Source organism: Podarcis muralis, chromosome 14 (genome assembly GCF_964188315.1).
Source record: "Podarcis muralis chromosome 14, rPodMur119.hap1.1, whole genome shotgun sequence".
Lineage (NCBI taxonomy): Eukaryota > Metazoa > Chordata > Lepidosauria > Squamata > Lacertidae > Podarcis > Podarcis muralis.
The window spans coordinates 13,092,004-13,114,531 of NC_135668.1; the positions used below are offsets into that span (position 1 = coordinate 13,092,004).

At 41.6% G+C, this 22,528-nt stretch overlaps 1 protein-coding gene across 1 annotated transcript in view; it reads right to left on the bottom strand.

Moving 5' to 3' along the window:
- Positions 1–231: 231 nt before the first annotated feature.
- The window catches only part of FBN1 (fibrillin 1), a 209,898-nt gene continuing 187,601 nt past the window's right edge, over positions 232–22,528 (bottom strand). Inside the window, 14 exon segments of the mRNA XM_028705574.2 lie at positions 232–1,515; positions 5,305–5,482; positions 6,179–6,410; positions 9,402–9,521; positions 9,926–10,054; positions 12,538–12,654; positions 13,365–13,487; positions 14,608–14,733; positions 16,658–16,864; positions 17,413–17,538; positions 17,747–17,878; positions 18,465–18,587; positions 20,404–20,523; positions 20,936–21,052. Of these exon segments, the coding sequence (XP_028561407.2) occupies positions 1,126–1,515; positions 5,305–5,482; positions 6,179–6,410; positions 9,402–9,521; positions 9,926–10,054; positions 12,538–12,654; positions 13,365–13,487; positions 14,608–14,733; positions 16,658–16,864; positions 17,413–17,538; positions 17,747–17,878; positions 18,465–18,587; positions 20,404–20,523; positions 20,936–21,052 (2,240 nt within the window). The 3' untranslated portion in view covers positions 232–1,125.

Here is a 22,528-nt window from a genome sequence, read left to right on the forward strand (position 1 = left end):
ATTTTGTACTTTTTAGAGAGATTATTGGTGTACAGGTTATTTTGGTAAATGCAGTATTCGCAGTACACTACTCTCCCCCACCAAACTGCAAACTGAATTGTCCATGTGGATTTTGTAGCTTTTATTAATAGTTGTCTTCAATTTAAACATAAAAATGAATATTAGGATGCACATGAATCTAGCTTTTCATATGGTTTTCTGTAACTTTAGCAAGAACATGAAGCCACAGAATGAACTAAAAAAAACTGTTTTATTGTGACATTTGACAATGAACCCTTGTTGATATGAATGATGGTAGGTACTCTTTGACATGTTACATTATGTCATGGTGTAACTATGGATGGCACTGTGTCATGTGACTTCTGAGAATGTTTAATGGTCCCCATTGACCCCAGTGCATTTTGATTGTCACAGAAATGTTATCACCAGATTTGTGTATACAGTTAAGTAGTTGATCTTATAAGCACCATTATAAACCCTCACATGAAGGGTGTTATTATTCTAGTTTACAAATGCTTCATGGATAAAAATAGCATGGTTACAGTATACACACACTTAATTTACATGTACTGTATTATAGGTATAACTGAGATAAACTACTGAGCTAAACTTTGGTTGATTGATGTATTTAGGTGGAATAATTGCAATTTCTTTGGCTTCTAAGTTGTGTATATATTACAGTGCATTTATAAAATCTAGGTTGGACATTTTCTAGCACCAATTTGATATCATAAACGGCTGACCTAGTAAGATGTAGCTGGAGAAGCGGATTTTAAGATTTTTTAAAAAACAGAAACAAAACCTAAGAATCCATTGATTGAGCTTGTTTTCTTGCATCGCTGCTGACAGGATATTGCCTCGGCATCAGTGGCCAACTTCCAAGAGCAGTCCTGGTATTCAAGATTCAGCATATCAAGGTAAGGATACTTACAAGAAGCCTGAGAAAGTGGTTGTTGTGAGCTAGTTTTCTTCCTGTACCTTGCTTACATCAAAATGGAATAGTGCTCACATGTTCAAATGTATTCATGGAGGATTGTACCTGTGATATGGAGAACCTTATTGGGAAATAAAACATTCAAGTCTCACCTAGCTATCTTTGGCTTTAATTATTTGGTCTCTCATGAATTAATGAAGCAAAATTTCAATTTTCATTTTCAGGTTGTCTCCTAGCTCACCGCTGAGGTAGTCTTTGTCATGTTTATCTTCAAGCTGATTGAGTTCCTTCTTTTTGTAGAGCGGAATACTACTGATATGTAATGAGTAGGTTCCAGGCACTGGCTTCTTCTTTGTTAAGTGAAGGAAGCTTACTCCTTCTTTCTGATTTATCCTAAAGAAACCACCTTCATTCCCATGGTCTATTAAATATCGGTTGTGATTTGTCAGTGTTGTGAGAGCAGGGATCAGTTTCAAGATGCGATCTTTGTTATTAAGATCGGAGATGTTGAAAGAAAGGGTGGCTGGCTTTTCAATATCCCAGCTGGCAAGGTTAACTGCTGTCTCCATCTCAGGCTGATCCTGTGAAAGAACAGAGTGCTTTAATATATTTCTTCTAGCTTTTCCATACATGCATAATAACCATCCCAGCTATTCAGATAGTATGTGGGATGCCTACAATATTTCGCTACTCAGAATATTTCCTAGGGTACCGAGTTGGGCTTTGGCTCCACCTGCCGGATACCAAACTGTTCAGGAAGTAGGTGGCTCCTTGCAGGCCCATGCAGAGCTTGTCTGAGACTTGGGGTGGGAGTCTTGTTAGAATGAAGTTATAAACTGAAACATAAAATCAGGCTGTCCCTGGGGTCCCTCGGCCAGCTTAGTCCTCTGAGGTATGGAGCTACCCACTACACACATGAACCTTGCTCGCAGTCAGTTTTTTGCTTCTTCCTGAACAAAGCGGGCATAGCGCTCTTGCGAGCTCCTGCTTTCTTCTTCTACAGGCCATTATTTACTTTTGTTTCAGCTTAATCCTCTCTATTGCCTTCTCCTTTGTTCCTGAAGCCCCTCTCCCCCTGAAGCAATAGCTTCCTTCTCCTTTCTCCCACCCTTTCTCCTATGTCTAAGTCTACTCCCGCCAGAGTGGTTGATGACCTCTTGAACAATCCACAGCAGGACGCTGATGGAATCCGCAAGATACTCCTTAAGCTCTCCAGATCAGCAGCCTTTGTTGCAGATGTTACCTTGCCCGCAACCCAGTTCACAGCACACACCATGCCAGCAGAAGTGGTTGCCTGCAGAATGTTATGGCTGAAACACTGGAAAGCAGACACAGCATCTAAAATCAACCAAGCCACAGCAGGCTTCAGAGACTGTAAGCTCTTTGGTGAGGACACCCTTAAGGATATCCTTGTTGAGTCAAAGCATAAATGGAAGGTCCTGGTCAAACAAGAAAAGAATAAACACTGCTCAAGATGCTACTCCCACTACCAATCCACCGATTCTTTTGGAACTATAGCTCCAAGGACAGATAACGCAACTACTGACCAAAGTATTCCTGGAACAAACCTTGCCATGCCGCTAAGTCCTTGCAAGGCAGTAATTTTGGATCCTCCACCCCACCCCACCATAACACCCATCAACAGAACCAATGACTACGTGGCTACCACCAGACAAGTGGGGGGGCAGATTAAAGTCCTCCTTTGCCTCCTGGAAAGAGCCAATGACAGATTGCTGGACCCCAACACCACTTCTCAGGGATACTGGATAGAGTTCCTTGCCCTGCCACAATCCCACTTCATTCCAGCACCAGCCCCCAGGGGCCAAACCAAGAACCAAATCGTATGGGAGAGTGTGCAACATCTTCTTAACATGGTCATTGAACCAGTTCTTCGACATCTACTGCATCTTTCATTGTGGTGCCAAAAAAGGACTGCAAAGCTTGGCAGCCGTCCTGGACTTCAAATTCCCAAACTGATGAGTGATTTACAAAAAAAAAATATCAGGATCAATCAGGGAATCCACCATGACAACTTTCTCACATCAGTTGACCTCTGGGATGCCTATCTCCATGTTTTCATCCAGCCTGCCCACCATAAATACCTCAGCTTTCCAATAGGACCTCACCACTTTGAGTACAAGATTCTCCAGTTCAGCCTAGTCTCTTCTCACAGAGTATTCGCCAATATCATGCTTGCTGTGGTGACTCACCTCTGCCTCCAGGGTAACCATTCCACTTGTACCTTGATGAACCAACCCCATTTGGTCACCAACCCTGGAAGAGGCACACCAGCACCTCTCCAACACCATGATGGCCCTAGAGACTAATGGCTTCATAATCACAAGAGCCACCTTGTTCCAATGCCACAACTGATTTATCTTGTTACACTCATGGATACATATCAATGCCTGGCCTCTCTCTCACCCCAGATTGCATCATAAAGATAAAAGCAGCTGCCAAGCTACTAATGTCTTCCAAAAAGTAAGACATCAAACTGATGACATGAATCCCAGGACTCTGCATGCTGACCTCCCCAATAGCCACATGGCCCAAGCATCACACCCAGTTGTCACCACAGATGCAAGTCTGCAGGGCTCATGAGCCCACTGCAAGGGACATGTGACCCAGGCATAATGATCTTTAGCAAAAACCCCAAAAGTATTAACTGGCTGGAAGTCCAGACTGCATGGCTGACCACCCAACATTTCACCATGCGCCTCCAGCTCACTCACATCCTCTTTGTGAACTGACAACACAAACATGAAGGCTCCAGATTTCCAGAACTGCCAGAGGAGCCCATAAGCAATTATACTTTTAAGCTGCCATGGTATTCTGCAATAGTTGTTGCATTTGTCACCTTTCTGTACCAGTTAGCACTTTTTGCTTCTTTGATCCCTGTTCGTCGGAACAAGGATGAGGTAATTTAGATCAGAGCAAAAGATGAGTCCTAAAGTACATATACAGTTCTTGAAATACAATTAAAGGAAATCCAGGCCTTTGGCTAATGGTTGTTAGAACAACTGGAGAAATACCATCATCCAACAGGCTGATTACTATGCTTGGTTCTCAGAAGCTGTGATAAGGATCAGTTTGAGGCGCCTGTAAAGTTTGAATCTGATTATATTGTTTAAAGAACTGGAAAGTCAGAAGAGCTTCCGCAGGAAAATCTCCCAAAAACTGCTTTATTCTCCAAAACTATCAAATGATTTTTATTACTATCATTTGGCAAAATAAGATACTGGGGAGGAAAGGGAACTGTTTGAGTGCTGTAGCAGATTTTTCTCTACAGTATTTATTTTCTGATTCTAATTATTCGTCACCTAAACTCTGCTGCTCTTTCCAATTATCTCATGGTGAGTTCCTGCTGGTCTGAGCTTCCAGGCCATGCTGAGCTGACTTTGGTACTTGGCTTCCAGCCAAAATGCATCTTATTTGAGGAAGGAAATGCCTTTGGGGGACAGAAGACGCACCCTAATTGCACATGCCCACGACAAAAACTATTTAACAGACCAAACAGGTTGCTTGACTGCATGAGCTACATGCTAGTATCTCATACAATGAAGCTTTCTTGCTCCAAAGCTGGGTGGCACTTTTAGTGCTGACACTGCACAGGAAATGAGCATGTAAGTGAAAGCCTACGAAAGCTGACCCCTCTCAAAACTGGCAACGACATCAGAAGAACCCCACTGATAGATGCAGCTGCCACAGCATCTGAGCTTCATTTTCACATAAACATACCCCTTCCAAGTGTTTGGAAGTCATATTGGCTTAATGTGACATGAGCCTTTATAGACCACAGCAAAATCAGTGCATCTGAGGAACTAGGCTTCGGCTAATGAATGGCCACACAACAGCTAGCCAATGAGGCTGCACCTGTATAAACATGAATCTCAGGTTAGATGCACAACAACCCTGTGTTATCTACACTACATATCTAAGTGGCAAGATGGACCAGTGGTATGACTCATATATGAGGCTCATTATTTATTTTGCACTAAGAAACCACTGTTGCTAGCCTGCCTTAAACCATTGTTTAAGCTTAGCAGTTGTGATGATCCAGGGAGGAATGTATCATGCTAATGAACTATCTCCTTCATGATTTGTTTACCTGCTCATCCAAAGGGAGGAATGAAGGTAGAGTGCTCAGCTTGTGAGCTCTAGCACGCATCCGTATGGCTTACTACGCCAAGCATTATGTGTGAATATGAGCATTGTGAAAGCAAATTCAATACTTTAACCAGATGAACCTAAAGTGGTAAAGTCACCTCATGTGATATTGCTGAAAAGTTAATGAAGGAACTGGGCTCAGAAAGACTCTTCTGAAGTTACACAAACCCTACCCATCCCAGGAATGGTGAATGGTAAGTTACCTCTGCATCGAGTGCATCTGTTTCATTTGTGCTTCGTCGCTTCCTTCCCCTCTTAGGATAGCCATTGATCTTACAGTCATAGCATGCTTCTGGAGAAAGTGAATTGTCATCTACTTCACTGCTGGCGGATAGATCCTGGCCGTGACCCTTACCTAGCCCCATTCCAGAAACACAATGTCTAAGAAATGGAAAGGACAGAAAAACGTCAGCCACAACACTTTCAGTACAATCTGTAGCAAGACATTAGGAACAAAATCTACACGCACACTCATGGTTGGGGAAGGGGATTTGTAAACAGTGAGGTCAGATGACAATGAAATGAAGAAAAGTGGGGGCAGTGTTATGAACAGCAGCCAATGACAATGATCACTGACTCTATATTCTTCTTGCATCTCCTTTCCCTCTGGCCTCACTGTTTACAACCCACTCAAATCCAGACCATGTACATGTATGTATATGCATGCATTTTGTGTGTATGTGTGTACACACGCACCTACATACAGAGAGAGACATGATACACATGCAGAATAACACTTCATGCATCAACTATCTGCCGAAACATAGTTTTGAACAGAGGCAGCTCACACATTTACCTGTGAGTCATTAAGTGCTGAGTAATCAATTGATGAAAGATCATGCATACATTCGTGAACCAACTAATATTATACAGATTCTTTTGTTTGCCTCATGACTGCTTCAACACTGCTGTGGATACAACTTTCGGAAAAGAATGGGAGCCTTGTAGCCTCCATATTCTCTCCTTGGCTCACTCACCCGCAGCATCTGCTGGTCTACAATGAACTCAGATAAATGCTTATAGATCTTTTGCTACTGCATTTAGAACCTATGCATTTCAAAATAAGAATCCTCTTACCCTTGTCCTATTCGGAAATACCCAGGTGGGCATCCACAGACATAACCACCTTCTGTGTTTGAACAACCGTAGCTGCATGGGGCTTGTGAAGAGCCACACTCATTGACATCTTGGCAACCTCCACCGAACTGTTCAAACTGATATCCAGTAGGGCACATGCATTTATAGCTCCCCAGAGTGTTGTGACAAGATGCTCCACCACAAATATGGGAACTGAGGCATTCGTTTTCATCTGCAACCGAAGCAGATTAGACATTCAGATTTATATTATTGTGAAGCACATCTCTCTTACAAAGCAACTGTAGCCGATATGGAGTTTTCTGGTAAAGAAGGTGGAGCTAAAAATACTACAAATCACAATGGTCTAGATTGGGTGGAGCAGCTAAATCATTACAGTGAACTAACATGTACTGTAATCCAAGCCTGAATTAAGAGTTTGCTATTCTAATTATTTATAAATTAATCTTATGTGCCACCTGATTCAAATGCATACAAATATAATCTCTACACAACCGAACATGTTTTTAAGTCTACCTTTTCAAATAGCAGTTCATTAACATTATTACTTCTTATGAAAAGAAAAAAATAATCAACCAATTCACCAATTAATTAAGGATGCAACCCAAAGGCAGTTCAGCCATCATATCCAAAGCCCTGCTGAGCTTAAGTTGGCAGGGTGGACAGGTGGGCACAGTTTGTGGCAGAGGTATGATCTGAACCAGGGACTCTTTAGCTTAGACTAACCTACTACATCAGGCATAGGCAAACTTGGCCCTCCAGATGTTTTGGGACTACAACTCCCATCATCCCTAGCTAACAGGACCAATGGTCAGGGGAGTTGTAGTCCCAAAACATCTGGAGGGCTGAGTTTGCCTATGCCTGTACTACATTATACTAGGTCTAATTCTAGATCAACATTCATGGGTAGCAAAAAGAGCACCAACAGCCACAGCAACCAGGGAAGCTAAATTCATTTTAATTTCCCTTGATTTTTAAGATTTAAGTATATATATTTGAGAGTGAAGGCAAATGTGAGCAAGGACCGAAAACTGAAAAAGATGATAGCAGTGAAGCTAACCATATAAAAGGCACTGATAGATACTTGTATCTGATTTTAAAAATGACAAAAGCATCACCAACTTTTTTTTAGCTACATAAAAGGTCTAACAGTATCATCTTGGAAAACATCAGGTTCATTTGAAAGAAGAGAAGAATTTTGAACTTTCCAAAATAACTTGAGACACTCACTATACCCGCTTGTCTTTGGGGCTACCCCATTCCCAACAATATTAAAATCAGAAAAGCTTGAAAGAGCAAATTAAATTTTTAATTTAAATCATATGTCCCCTCCTAATCCAATCTTTCCAGAATGAAAGCAACTTTTGAGTAATTGTCAAATTCCCTTGTTGGAGCTGAAACATCTACATTCCCAAATGGAAGATTGTGTAAAAATGTCAGCAAGTTTTCCTAAGCATAATTAAAACCAGAGACCTCCCTTAGAGCAGCGCAATGATAACAAGGAAAGGCATTTTTATATGCTTTTGAAAGCAAACAATGGCAGGCACATGGTTGATTCTCACAGTATGAGTCCCCATACATATCTCCAGGAAAGAACTGCAATTCAGATGGACCAATTGAATGAGATACTAGAAATACCTCTAGATGGATTTCCTAATAAAAATTGGAATTAGAACATTCATGCTACACTGCAGTAATATAATGAAAATAAGAAAGTGGTTTCCCATGACTTTGAAAACACATAAGGAACCAACCCTCCCTCCCTAGAAGTAATCAGTAACTTTCTCCATGAGCAATTTTACTGGCTGGGCTGCAGAGGCACAGGTCACCAACAAAGGCTTCTTAAGGAACAAAATGCCTTTGGTTTGAACAGATGAATTTGTTTGTTACCACAGTTTTTTTTAAAAAAGCAAACCACACACACAACTCAAAGGGCATTTGGAAACAGCAATGGATTGTTTGTGAAGTCCATAGGAAGCTTTTCCTGACAGGTATTAATGTGTCTGTTGATCTACTTGCATTTATGCATAGCTGTCAATGTCTCCCTTTTTTAAAGGGAAATTCCCTTATTCCGAATAGGATTTCTCGCAAGAAAAGGGAAAAGTTGACAGCTATGCATTTATGTGATGTCAACATAAGATCCACAAAAATCAAGTTAACTTTTCAATGGAGACCTCACTCACGGTAAGCAATCCATCTATTGCCTTGAAGTGGTGGATTAATCAAAGTTGTTATTCACAAGAACACCAAAGTAAAAAACATCAAGTCCTTAAAAATCATTTCATGATTGAATTCTGTCAACTAATTCTCCCTAGGGCCTGAGTGGGGAAGGGCCAAATGTCGCTTAGTAGCAGAGCATCATTTTGCATGCAGAACGTCCCAGCTTCAATTATGGTATCCCCAGGCAGGGCTGGAAAGCACTCTGTCTGAAACACTGGAGAGCCACTGCCAGTCAGTGTAGACAATGTAGAGTTAGATGGACCAATGGTCTGATTCGGTATAAGGAACCTTCCTAGGTGTATCCATATTACATTGGATGACCTTCACTGTGCCCACCGGCTGTGTACTGGATGCACAAATAGCCTATGCAATCTAATGCAGATGAGCACCATCCTGGGCTGAAATTATGGCGCTTCTGTGTGCACTCTGTCCGAAGCATTTTGCGGTTAGCTCATTTACAAAGATATGTACTGTCACCAAAATAGTTCCTCTGATAGCATCAATTGCAAAGTTCACATAAATGGCTAAGGAGTGAGTGACAGATAACTAATGGTGCACTGGGCTTTTCAGGTGAGTAAAGGAGCCTGTTCTGTAGCATTCAACTACTCACAAGGACATGTAGACCCATTGTTGACTTTTATAGGACTGCACACAGCAAGGGTACCCACAGATACACATGCACTAGCAGAGGCATTCCCTGGCACCCACAGTGTCCCTCCCCAAAAATTATGCTTGAAAGAAGCATTCTGTTATAGGCAATAGAACAGGCTGCAGTGTGTGTGTGTGTGTGTGTGTGTGTGTGTGTGTGTGGTGCGCATGAGAGTTTCTTAATTTGCACATGTGCCCCTGGGCCCCCCAAAATTGCTGACCCACAGTGTGCAGAAATTTCCTCTGAACCTACTAAATTAAGACACAACAATAAACAATACTGCAATCTAACCCCATGACTATCTTGTCTCCTCTGACAATAAGAAAAGAGACTTGCCGACACACTGGTTCCATTGGTAATGCTGGAGATATCCTTGTGGGCAACTGCACCTGTATCCTCCAATTATGTTCTGGCAACCATGTTGGCATCGATGATTCCCATCACACTCATCAACATCTATAAAATGAAAGTACATTTCTGAATTATTTCTCTAGTCACTAGGAAAACCTGTATCATAATCACCTCCACAAATATTTGCTTGTATCTGTGGGTATGCATTATAGCATAAGAGTTACAGCTTTCCCCACATGCATTGATTTAACTCACACTGGGCAGTATCATCCTTTAAATGGAAAACAGCTGTCATTTAATAACAGGGTGTCATGCCTTTCCCACTAAAGGCAACTTAACCAATTTTCTACAAGGGAAGCCCCTGCCGTGATTTCAAAATGTTTTGTGTAAGCCCAAGAGACCCCCAAGTTGCTCTTGGGGATTACATCTACTGCCGATTTACATGGGATGCATTAATCACACAGTAACAGATAAAAGAATAGTAGACCCCATGTGTCCAACATCTGTACCTTCACAGCTGGCTCCAGTCTGGTCAAGGGCAAAGCCCCGCTGGCATTCACAACTAAAGCTTCCAGGTGTGTTCTGACAAACACCTTTAGACCCACAAAGATTGACATCCGTGGCACATTCATTGTTATCTGAAAGGAAAATAGGTGGAGAAGTCAGCTGGTTTGCTCAATTTTTGTTCATCTTGAAAATGACTACTAAACAACCTCTATTGTGAAAAGCTCTCATCTCAGAATACAGGCTCGTTATTCGTCTTTCCTATTCAAACCATGGAAAACAAGGTAAGTGTACAGGATTTATAACAAGTATGGTCTGAGAAGATATTTTCATTGGATCTTTACAATGACAGCAACATAGGCCAGATATATGTCATATATTTGAAGCACATTCAATGCACGTTTAAAGCTCATGGTTCCCCCAAAGAATGTTGAGAACTACAATTTATTAAAGGTGATAGAAATTGTTCTGTGAAGGGGGGACAACTACAGTTCCCATAATTATTTTGGGGGAAGTCACGTGCTTTTAATGTGCATTGATTGTGTTTTAAATGCAGTGGGGAAATGTATGGTTTAGATCCGGTGAGCATGAGGCTGGATTCAAGATCCATCTTAGAGTATTGGGTGAAATTCAGGGAGAAACACCTATGCATTATATTTAAGGGTAAACATAGAAAGCCAATGTTTAGAATTCATATTTTACAACTGGAATGCTGCACTTAAGTTGAAAAAATTATGGTAATATGTAAATGAAGATGTGGAATACTTAATGTATTGGATTTCCATCGGTTGAGTATCATTGCGATTATGTCACTTTAAGAATGTTCAATTCTAATTGTCTGCACCCGCCCCGTTGTAGGGGTTGCTTCTATATAAGCATAGTTTTAATGGTTATTGACATTGAGTGTCTTTGATTGGCAACTTCTGCGTTCCTGAGGACTACTTTCTACTTTCGGCTGAAAAAACCCACTGAGGAATTTCCTGGAAATCTTGTCACTGAGGAAGCCCAATGGGCAAAACAAGGGTGTATCCTGAGAACTATACTACCATTAGCTGCCTTTTGTTACTAATTAGTTCCATTTGTCACACTTTCATAGGACGATGCAGAAGGTAGTTTTGCTTGTTACACTTCTAAGATGCAGAAGGAAGATATCAGCATGAAATGGCATTGCCAATAGGAACTGCATTGTAATCTTTGGACTTGATAATCCTTGGACTTTACGATACCAATACATATAGAAGATATGATATGTTGCCATCAGGAACTGTGCTTTTTGATATGACAATTAAAATTACAGTTTTATTACATATCATGTTATGTTACTTTACAGCTAGTTACGTATGTGTTGTGGTGTTCAAAAGATGGTTCACGTAATGAGGTAATAGTGGTGTTTGTTGATTTATTCTATAAGTGGCATATTACAAAATGTTGCAGCATGCAGTGCTCCTGTTCAGGGTTCAGCCAGATGGCCATGTTTTTTTCCCCATTTATCTCTTTCCCCAGTTTTCCACCCCCTTCCCCAACAGCATCCTGTGGCCAGTTGGGAGCCTGTGGTCAAATCTTCCCTGTGGACAACTGACAGTTGAATCATAGAATTGGCGCGTCGGAAGGGGCATGGTGGGTCATTTAGTCCAACTCCCTGCAATGCAGGAATCTCAACCAAATCATCCATGACAGGTGGCCATCCAAGGTCTGCTTAAAAACCTCCAAGGAAGGGGAATCCACCATCTTCCAAAGGAGCCCGTTCCACTGTTGAACAGCTCTTACTGCCAGAAAGTTCTTCCTGATGTTTAGTCAGAATCTCCTTTCTTGTCCTACCCTCTGGAGCAGTAGAAAACAAGCTTGCTCCATCTTCCATCTGACAACCTCTTAGATATTTGAAGATGGCTATTATATCTCCTCTTGGTCTGCAATTCATCTGTGACTAGGATTTCTCAAATCCACTTGACATGCTGCCTGTGGCAACTAACCATATCCTGGACTAAGCTCCTCTCCCATCCTCTGGATACTCAACACATTGACAACAATTTGAGTTTTACAGAAGCCACTGGAGTGCATTGGTTCTGCCTCCCAACATAAAAGCAGATTATGCTTTCCATTTCGTACGTTCTCTGCAGTTCCCTGAGACTTTGTGGGGGAAGGTTTCCCCATGTGCTCTGCATATGCCACAGGAATTGGAGGAGGGAAAGGGTTGGTGATGACCACAAATAATGTCTGGCTACTTAGGCAAGCCCAAACTGTGGACCTCTGGCTATGCCTTTGCCTATAAAAAGTATAAATCCTCAATAGCATCTATTCAAGTGGCTGTAGGAAGTGAAAACTGTCAGACACATTTGAGTTGTATCATCACAAACACTTCTTTCTTCCTTGATAGGTCAAGTGATGGAGAAAGATCCAGACCAGTAATCAGTCAGCTATGAATATAATAGAGGAAATATGTAATAGGAAAATGCAGAAAAGTCTTGGCCTTTCAGCCATGTAGTCTGCTCTAGATTGGTGTTGTGGCCAATCTAGTTGCCAGTCATTGTCATATGTTATGATATTGGTAGTGTGTGCAGCAGCAATGACTGCGAGACAGAAAAAAACCAAATAATTCTCAATCTTCTTTGTTACTCACCAATACACGCTGAATGATGTTGAGTAAATCCAGGGGGGCATTTACAAGTAAAGCCCCTGATGGTGTTGACACAAAGGAACTGGCAGTTGTGCTGCTTGGTTGCACACTCATCGAGATCTAAAAGGGGAATATGCACTTTTCAATTTCTCTTCTTCATAAAGGCAAAGGAGCAGAGTGAACCATAAGATGTAAATCCAGCCAAGCAGAGAGAATCAAAGAACATTGCCCTTATCACTTTTGATGGAACATTCTTTCTATTCTTCTGGACCTGGTAAAATTTATTTATATAACATTTTTGTGCCATTGTTCAACTCTAAAAAAGAGCCCCCAGGGTAGTTTACAACAGTGAAGTATCAATACAATTGAATAGAAAATTCAAAGCCAAAGCAATTCACTGCCACATTTATCTCAGGAGTGTGCATTTGATTTGTTGCGAGTGCATTCACATTCAAGATTGCTTCATATTATCCTCTTAGAATGCACTCAACTATGAGCATGTTAGGGGGACAATTCTGTCTTTCACTAATGCGGAAAAGGTGTTTGTTTTCCATAACACAAATTCTGCATGTGCTTGTGTTGTTTCTTGTTTATGCTTAGGGTCTGCAACTGGGGAACCCAAGGTAAAATCGAGGCCAACAACAGCCTCTATCTGTTCCCTTACTTGCCAATTTAAGGGGGGGAAAGAGGCGAAGAAGCTGGCAAGAGAGCTTACTGTCAGCCACTTTATCCCTTTATTCCTTCTCAAAATAGCCTTGCGAGTAAACTAGCTCTTTACCACACATATAGATACACCTTTCAAATAATATCCACATACGGGCAACATTTACCTTTGCAGCTTCTCCCATCCTCCTGCAAAATGTACCCTTTTGGACATGAGCACTGATAACTGCCCTCTGTATTTTTGCAGATAAAATTGCAAGGCTTTGGAGACAGGTTGCACTCATTCAGATCTAAAGTAAAACAAGACAAACACTTTTCATTTATATTAATAGCGTTGTGGTATTAATAATTACTGCCCCCCCCAAGTGACTGATTAAATTTATATGCTGCACTTCAGTGTACTAGGAGGTCAATTTACAAAATATAAATGAGGATCATCAAAATACAGTAATAACTGCCAACCTATGTCCGGATTTTCCTGGATGTTTTCCTGATTTCCGCCCAGACACTGCTGCCAGCAGCAGTATTCCGGATATGTCTAGGAAAATAGGACATATGGCAACCCTACTTCTACTAATTCTTCTAAGAAAAGCATTTTTACATTTGCATTTTACTCCTCGGGAGCTGCATGGCGAAGTGATGATTGGATTGCACGAAATGTTCTTTTCATTACATTTTCTTCCCTGCTTTGAGTTCTTGTAAATTGCTACAAGTTCAGCTGCTACTGGCTTCTTCTCGGCTTTTCTCTCTTTTTTTCTTGACTACTTTATATCCTGCTGCTATGTCACCTAGGCAGGATGCAACCTTCTAATTTGGAGTGGGAAGCTTCTGGTTCTCCAGATGTTGCTGGACCATAATGCTCATCATCCATCAATGGCAATGCTGCCTAGAACTGATAGCTACACCTGGAAGGACAGTCTTCCCCACCCTAATCTAGACAATTCCTTCTATTCCATAAAACACTTCTTTTATAGAGGCTTTTCTCAATCACCATTCTCGTGCATATTTTGAAAACTGCTATCAGCTCCTTTCTCCTCATGATCCCCCATGTCATCTACACTACAGCTTTTCCAGGCCTTTAAGGCCATCACTTGAGAGCCACCTTAAAATTTAAGCATGTGTGAGGTTACCCACACAGATTTGAGCACGGCAAAAGTTGAGAGAACAGGTTTGTGGTGGCATGGTGAAAAGCACCTAAGCTACATGGCAAGGCCCTCAAAATTCATTTACCAAAGAACCTGTGACCTCCCAAAGGAGGTTGAATTCCAGCTTCCATCAGTCCCAGCCAGAATGGCCAATGATCGGGGTGATGGAAGTCACCGTACGGAAACATAGTTCCTCACCCGTCTTTAACAGAAAGGAAAGATAAATAAAATGATTATGTCTGCATATAAAATGAGAGAAACCTACCTATACAAAGTGTGCCTGTTATATCTGTAGTATAGCCCTCTTTGCAATTACAGCGGTATGATCCTCTCTCGTTGACGCATTCTCCGTTCCGGCAAACATCATGAATAACCTTGCACTCGTCAATATCTGAAATTCAATAAATAGGACTATAGAGAAGGCAAAACAAAAGGGAAAAAATGGCATACCTGGGTTCAGTGCTACTCTTGGGCTTTTGCAGGAGACAAAAGTAACTTATCAGTGAAGAGAAAAACATTGATCCTACAATTTAGGAGGATTGTATATATAAAAAAAGGAAAACTGGCAATTTCATGCAATTTCACAATGAAGAAAGAAACCTCAAAATGAGATGGAACTAATGGAGCAACAGCAGATCTAGGAGTTGTCAATTAAAGTTTAGCAAATGCTGACCTTTCCACTTGGCTCGCGACCCAAGTAATGTATTGAGCCATAGTCATTACATTTCTTCTCCCAGCTAGATGTGGGAATCACATAGTGTGCTTTATGACCATGTTCTGACCCTTAGGCCATATTTTCACTTCCTCCTGCCAGTCTGAACCGCAGGAAGGCAGGGGAGGGGAAATGTGCAAATAACATTATTGTAAGGGACATTCCTGCATAGACACTGTTGGACATACCAGTGGATAAACAGTCGAAGCAATAGAAACAAGCTGAAAGACCAACACCTACGTGAGCTAGATACCCCCAACACAAACACATGCACTTACTTGCAATACCCATTATCACCCAAAGTCTCCTACTCTATCTGGCTCACCCATACCCTCTTCTGCTACTCCATGTTACATTGCCTATTGCTCAACTGTTTCTGCAGCACTGGGTCTTCTGTTTTTCCCTTGGCCTTTGCTGTTCCTGAACTACAACAGCATGTGGGAAGGGAAAGCTTTTTGGTTGGCTGCTTTGGTTGCTACATAACAGGGAGGCTAGATCCTGAAAGAGAAATTGCCCTTTCCACGGTTTGTTTGGTTTGGGGGGGGGGGGTTGCCCTAAGACAGGGGTCTGCAACCTTTAAGACAAAAAGAGCCACTTGGACCCTTTTCCGAAGAAGAAAAAACTGGGAGCCGCAAAACTCGTCATTATAAAAATAACTTTTTTTGTCACTTTTTTTATTATTTCTTTGTTTGACCCCTCAGAATTACTCCTCCTCATAGAAATAAACGTTAAATTAACAAGTTACCTTTTTTTGTGTGTGTGTTCTTCACTCCCCTTCAAAACAGTGACCAGCGTACATGCCCCCTTTCAATGCAGTGAGCAGCGTACATGCCCCTTACAATGTAGCGGGCGGGCGGGCGGGCAGGAAGGTGACGTCGGGACGGTGCGTGACTAACGCATGCACCGCCCCCATGCGACGTCACAGCCAGTACAGCGCCCGCCACAGTGGGGAGTGTCGGGGCGCACAATGTGCCGCCTCCTCCCCTCGCTAGTATCCGCCCCGGAGCCGCGGCAAAGGTGTAAAAGAGCCACAGGGTTGCCGACCCCTGCCCTAAGAACAGCTTGGATTGCATGGAAGAAGCACTCCTTCTTCTGCCTCAATCCTCATTCACTTGAGTCTCAAATACCAGGGTTCATCTCCCCAGGGCTCATCTAGCAGGCAAGAGAAGAGTAGCAGGTGAACTAGTTAAGCACATGGGGAGCTGAGAATGGGCAGGCAATGCTTAACCCCAGAAATTATTTCATGGCTTGTGTTTTGGTACTTTAGTCAATGAAACCTGCTACAGCTTGGGCCAACCTACATGTTACATACAAGTGTGTGGTGACCTTTCAATTAAATAAAAATAAATGAAAAGCCACTTCAGGAGGCAATTTAGGGTGGCTAAACTGCTGCCATGGGAAGGGTCAAGTGCACCCTTGGCTTCATTGTTCTCAGCTAGACCTTCTCAAAACAGTTGTTCTTTTTTAAAAGGCTGATGTGCTACTGTCCTATGAACTTCAGGGCCCTATGAACTTCAGGCATGTGGCCCAGGCCACCTAGCTACAAATTAAATGTCTAGTTGAATTGATATTTTTGGTGCTTAAGTTTCTTAAACAGTCATACCGTCGCCACTGGTTGTAAATCCACGGCCAAGAGGACAAAGTTTTTTAAAAGCTACAGTGCCCAGGAAGGGGCAGATCTCACAGTTGGGTCCCCATCCACGCCCGCCATCACAGCAGCATTCAGATTTGGTCACAGGGTTCCTGTTGCTCGATCCAATCTGGCACATGCTCTGTAAGACTTCAGTGAAGCAGTAGCCTTCTCTCTTGTCTGCAAAGCAAATGAACGTCTTTTGCAAAACGCTGACAAAGAGACTCTGATTTTGGGGAACAGGACAGAGGGAGACAGGGACTGAAGCAGGAATATAAGAGAAAGAAGGGCATACTTAGCCATATTTAGCAACAGGGAGAATTAAAACCAGGCAGCAATAAGAAAGAGGACATTAAGTCTGGAAGAAAGAAAGAAAAGTCATTGAGTGAAGAATCCAAAGAAAGAAATAATCAGAGTTAGAATATTCCAAAGAATTGTTAGGTAACAACAGAACAATTCAATGCTTGATAACATAAAAACAGAAGCAGATTAATAGCTAGATTCACACAATTCTGGCCCTCCTAAAGTTATTTAGATAAATATTTGAAGTAATGTACCCAGTAGTTCCCTATAATGACAGCTGAACAGCCAACACAGTAAATTTCAGCTGAATTGAACATGCTCAGTTAACAGATTTTGTGATAGTAGGATATCTCACTAATAAGAGATAAAAAAATATTTACTGCTCTGACCCATTCCACTGCACTTTTATCTGGCCCCACACCTACCTATGCATTCATTCTGAGCTTCGTTGACGGTGAAACCATCATGGCATTCACATTTGTAACTTCCTTGTGTGTTTACGCATCGCCCATGTTCACACAATCCAGGTTTGGTTTGACATTCATTCTCATCTGTATATTTTTAAGAATATGCCACAAAATTATCACCATTAGTATTTCCACATCTACCTGAAGATGCACATAACTGTTAACTTGATTCGAAAGCAATATATATTTATAGGAAGATTTTTAAAATGCAACAAAAATATGTTTCTACCTAGACATTAATCTGAAATCACCATCTGCCATTAGAATTTCTAGGAGATTCATTGTCACTTACCCATGCAGCCTTCACCATCTGGTCTGCGCTGAAATCCTGGCCCACATATGCACATGTATGTGCCTATCAGGTTTTTGCAGATCATTTGCTTTGAATCACAGTCGTGAATTCCATTTTCGCACTCATTCTGATCTGAAAGATATATGCATCGTTGGCAGAAGGTTGGTGAAAGATCAAAATAGCTCATTCTTACTTTTCAAAAAGCAAAAATGTAAGAACAACCAGTGACTCTGTCTCTGTAACCTTTTGGGAATAAGTGTGTACATCAGAAAAAAGCGGATAATCTGTGTTCAAGCTCTGTGTTATCATTTTTATGCCGCTGAATCTGAATAGAGGTAGTTACACTCCTCTCTTTAGATCAGATTTATTTGTGGGATGTGGCCATCTCAAAGACACTCTCATAATATTTGTTTATCAGTGGTACTAATGATCCAGGTTTTTTGAAAACAGGGTGGGGGAGAAATATGTATACCACACTGAGCTTCTTGGAGGAAAGCTGGGATATAAACGAAATGTATGTATGTATGTATGTATGTATGTATGTATGTATGTATGTATGTAATGTATTAGTGTTCTACTCTGCTTTTAAGAAGAAACTTTTTATGATTATGCCAAAACAGGTCTGGAAGGTGAAAGTAATTAATCTTCACCCCCGCCCCCCGAGAGGAGACTTTGACTGACAGTATTGTATAATTAACAGAATTTCCAGGTATCCTACCTTTGCACATTCGCTTGTCTTCTCTGAGGACGTAGCCTGCAGGACATTTGCATTCATATGATCCAAACGTGTTCACACATCGGAAGGCACAAAGAAGAGGATTCTGTGCACATTCATTTACATCTGTATAAACAAACATAAAAACCAGATCCAAAATAAACAATTTTTTTTAAAAAAGCACCTAAAAATGGCTTTACTCCTTTATGCCTACTCTCCTGCAATTAAGAAACAAAACAGATTTTAATGTTTCTACCAAGGGACCTTAAGGGCTCCCCTCTTCTTAATCCTTTTCAGAAAAGCATGGATTTGGGCTCATGCTGTACCTTTCTCCTGGCTCAATGTGCCCTTCAACCATCTAGGGCATCCAGTAAGTTTTCAAACTTGCAAGGTATTGATGCTACTCATTTTTATTTTTTTCTGCATCTCTGCTTTCTTAAGATTGTCTTTGCCCAAACATTATATCTATCCTCACTCATCTCTCTCTCTCTCTCTCTCTCTCACACACACACACACACACACACACACACACACACACACTCCTATGGTCATATCACCAGGCTCCTAATAAAGAACATGTAAAAACACATCACAATTTGAAAACTTATTAAGTCTAGAACCTTATTTTTCTAGGAAAAAAAGCACTGCATATTAGCATTTACAGTGGGATTGTCAGTTGGTGCAAGATTTTTGAGATTTAATTTTGACAGAAATGACAAATATTACTAAAGAAACTATTGCTTGTTGTCCGAAATGATTGCTACTGAATATTTTTGATGATACCAATGTAAATATATTGTCAAAAGAATTGGTCCTATATATGATCTTGGTTCTACTCAGAGTAGGACAAGTGCTGGATACAACCTCAAGTCATTTCCCCAAGGTGTTATTCTATGCCTCAGAAGATAAACCAAGATTTTGCATACTCATGGAAATCAGGTTCCTGGAAGTTTCATGTCCAAATTGGGATACTGATGTAAGCATGCATATTACAGCATCCCAGATACAAGGAGCCTTGAGAGATGGCATTTCCAGGGTGACTGATGTTCCTGAGTACTCATGAATGCTGCAAAGCTGTATGTCTCAGAGTCCCTGCAGAAAGGCCCCAATTGCCACTGAAAAGTTTAGTTAGGGGTAAAAGGAAGAGACTGATGTGTTTGGGTGGTAACAGAGTATGTTTGGGGCTCATTATGCTGAGATGTCATCAGAAAGGCAATTGAGTTTCTGAATTTTGGAACTGGGCTCAGGGTGGGGGGAAGGAGGTATTAACTGAGTCTAAATCCCAATCAAGCTCCTCAGAGTATGCCTATCAGTACCATTAAGGACTAAAACACTTCTCAACACCGGCTCCGGCCTGGTGGAATGCTCTGTCTCTTGAGACCAGGGCCCTGCAGGATCTGATCTCTTTCCGCAGGGCCTGTAAGACAGAGTTGTTCCACCTGGCCTTTGGCTCAGAATCAGTTTGATTCCCTCCCCCTCTTTCTTTTTCCTTTCTCCTCCTATGAAGAGATTGCTCCCTAACTGTTTTAATGTTGTATCTTAATCTTTTAAATTGTATTTTAATCAACTTGTTTTTATTATTGGTTGTTAGCCGCCCTGAGCCTGGGGAGGGCGGGGTATAAATAAAAAATTATTATTATTATTATTATTATTATTATTATTATTATTATTATTATTAAAAATATGAAGAAATCCTAACACTCAACTTGCACCTTTTCCTCTTTCCTCCTTTCAACTCATGAATCTGCTGTCTTTATTTCATTCTAAACTCAAGCAGCCGTGGCTTTGCCCTATGCCTAGAACAAAATATTGGACTTGCTCACTACTTGGTTATCTCACTCCTTCTCACTAACGAGAACAACAGCCTACTGAAAAGCATGGATGAAAAGCAAGCATGAAGAAGCCCACTCAGTCCTTTCTGGAAGGAGTCAGTGGCACTCACCTTCGCATGTCACCATCGGTCCTGGCTCAAACCCTTCCTCGCAAGAACATTCGAAACTTCCAATAATATTCGTACAAGTTCCGTTTCCACATGGGTTTCCTACAGAGCATTCATCAGCATCTGGAAACATGAAAAACAAATGCACCGTATGTCATAAAATAGTCTGAAGCCTGCAACTCCAGCAACCTGCCAGATCTTGAGATTCACAGAGGACAGGATTCAATTAAGTTGTTATGCGTGCAGAACTGGGTCTGCTGATGCTAGGAGACTTTTCTACCTCTCCTCCCACTGTGTCCCCTAAATCTGCTCTGGAGGGTTAGGAGGAAACTAAAAAAATATTGAGGGGAGTTTGTGGGGACGAGAAGAGGGAAAAGTCCTGATGCACAAGTGGACCTCATTTCCCGCAAGCACACCCCTACCCAAATATTCATTTGAGAACAGCAAAAGGCATTTTGCATTGGATTTACTTATACTTGTGACCTGGCAGCTTAGGAATTCCAACAGCAGAATAAATACTTGTGCCATGACTTACCTATGCATTCAGTTCCTTGAAGGTTGTAACCAAATGGGCACTCGCAGCGGTAGGAGCCGTCTGTGTTGATACACTGCCCATTCTTACATCTATCTGGATCCTTACACTCATCCGCATCTTAGCCCCAGAATTAACCAAACAGAAAAGGGAAAGAAACATTTACTGATGAATCCTGTGCGGAATTGCATTCTATTGTTAATAAATGCAAGGCGAGGAGTGGTTGATTTATCATGCATAAATACAAGATGAAAAGGTAAGTGCTTCTGCACTGTACATAGTTCACAGTTATGGACAGAGTGGCAATAACATTTGACTCTTAATGTATGTAAACAACTTTTCTTTCTCTTATAAATTAAATACAGGCAAACACATCACTAATTATTTAACGGTTTTTACTGTGAACAACCACCACTACCTTCCTGCACACAAATTATCCAACTTGAAGTCAGCGTTGGGTATGTGGCACAACGTCAGTGAACATCAACTTCTGTAATGCTTCTTTTATGCTGCAATCCCATGTACTCTTCCCTGGAAGTAAGCCACACTGAATGCAGTGGGGCTTACTCCAGAGTAAACAGGCACAGGCCTATGCTACCACTTTTACAGTACTGTAAATTGATGTCCCTTTCCCTCCTTCTTTCAGGTATCTTTATCCATTTTCTTCTCCCTCCTCCTTCAGATCTTCGTACAGTTCCTTCGCTTTTGTTCTCTTGCTCTCCCCCTCCAACTGTGCACCCCTCCCCCAAGTTCCCTCAACTTTCTGTTCTCCCTGTTGTTCCCCATGAGTCTAGGTTGTAACACCCCTGGGGCAGGGACCTGTTCTTTCATTCACTACAAAGCGCCAGGCATAGGAACAAAGCTATATAAATAGCAGGGGTGCTATCCTATAACCAGTAGCAGCTGGTGGGGCAGCACAAGAGGTCTCTCAGTGCTGTAAGCCAAGGAGGCAATTTCCCCCCTGGCATTTGCTTGAAGTTCATTTCTCTCTTTTTTGAGGAGGGAATCTTTAGGGGTCTCTTTTTAGAGCTGCTGGTGTCACACAGAGGAGAAAAGAACCGAGCAGAGAATTGCTCGCTCCATCCTCTCATGACATTGCGCAGAGTGTCAAACATTTCCTCTGGCAGAGAAAGGCCAGGAAAGCCAGCTCCAAAATGAGACTCTTAAAAGTTCACTGAGATTGCTTTGAGCTTTGCAGAAACTGCATCTTGACCCAGAGGGATATGCCGTATTTTTTGCTCTATAAGACTCACTTTTTCCCTCCTAAAATGTAAGGGGAAATGTGTGTGCGTCTTATGGAGCGAATGTAGGCTGCGCAGCTATCCCAGAAACCAGAACAGCAAGAGGGATCGCTGCTTTCACTGCGCAGCAATCCCTCTTGTTGTTCTGGCTTCTGAGATTCAGAATTTTTTTTCTTCTTGTTTTCCTCCTCCAAAAACTAGGTGCATCTTATGGTCTGCTGCATCTTATAGAGCAAAAAATATGGTACATTTTGAAAAATAAATAGAACTGCACAGCAACTGCAAAGAACAGAGTCCCTGCAGGACTTGACATCTTTTCGCAGGGCCTGTAAGACAGAGCTGTTCCACCAGGCCT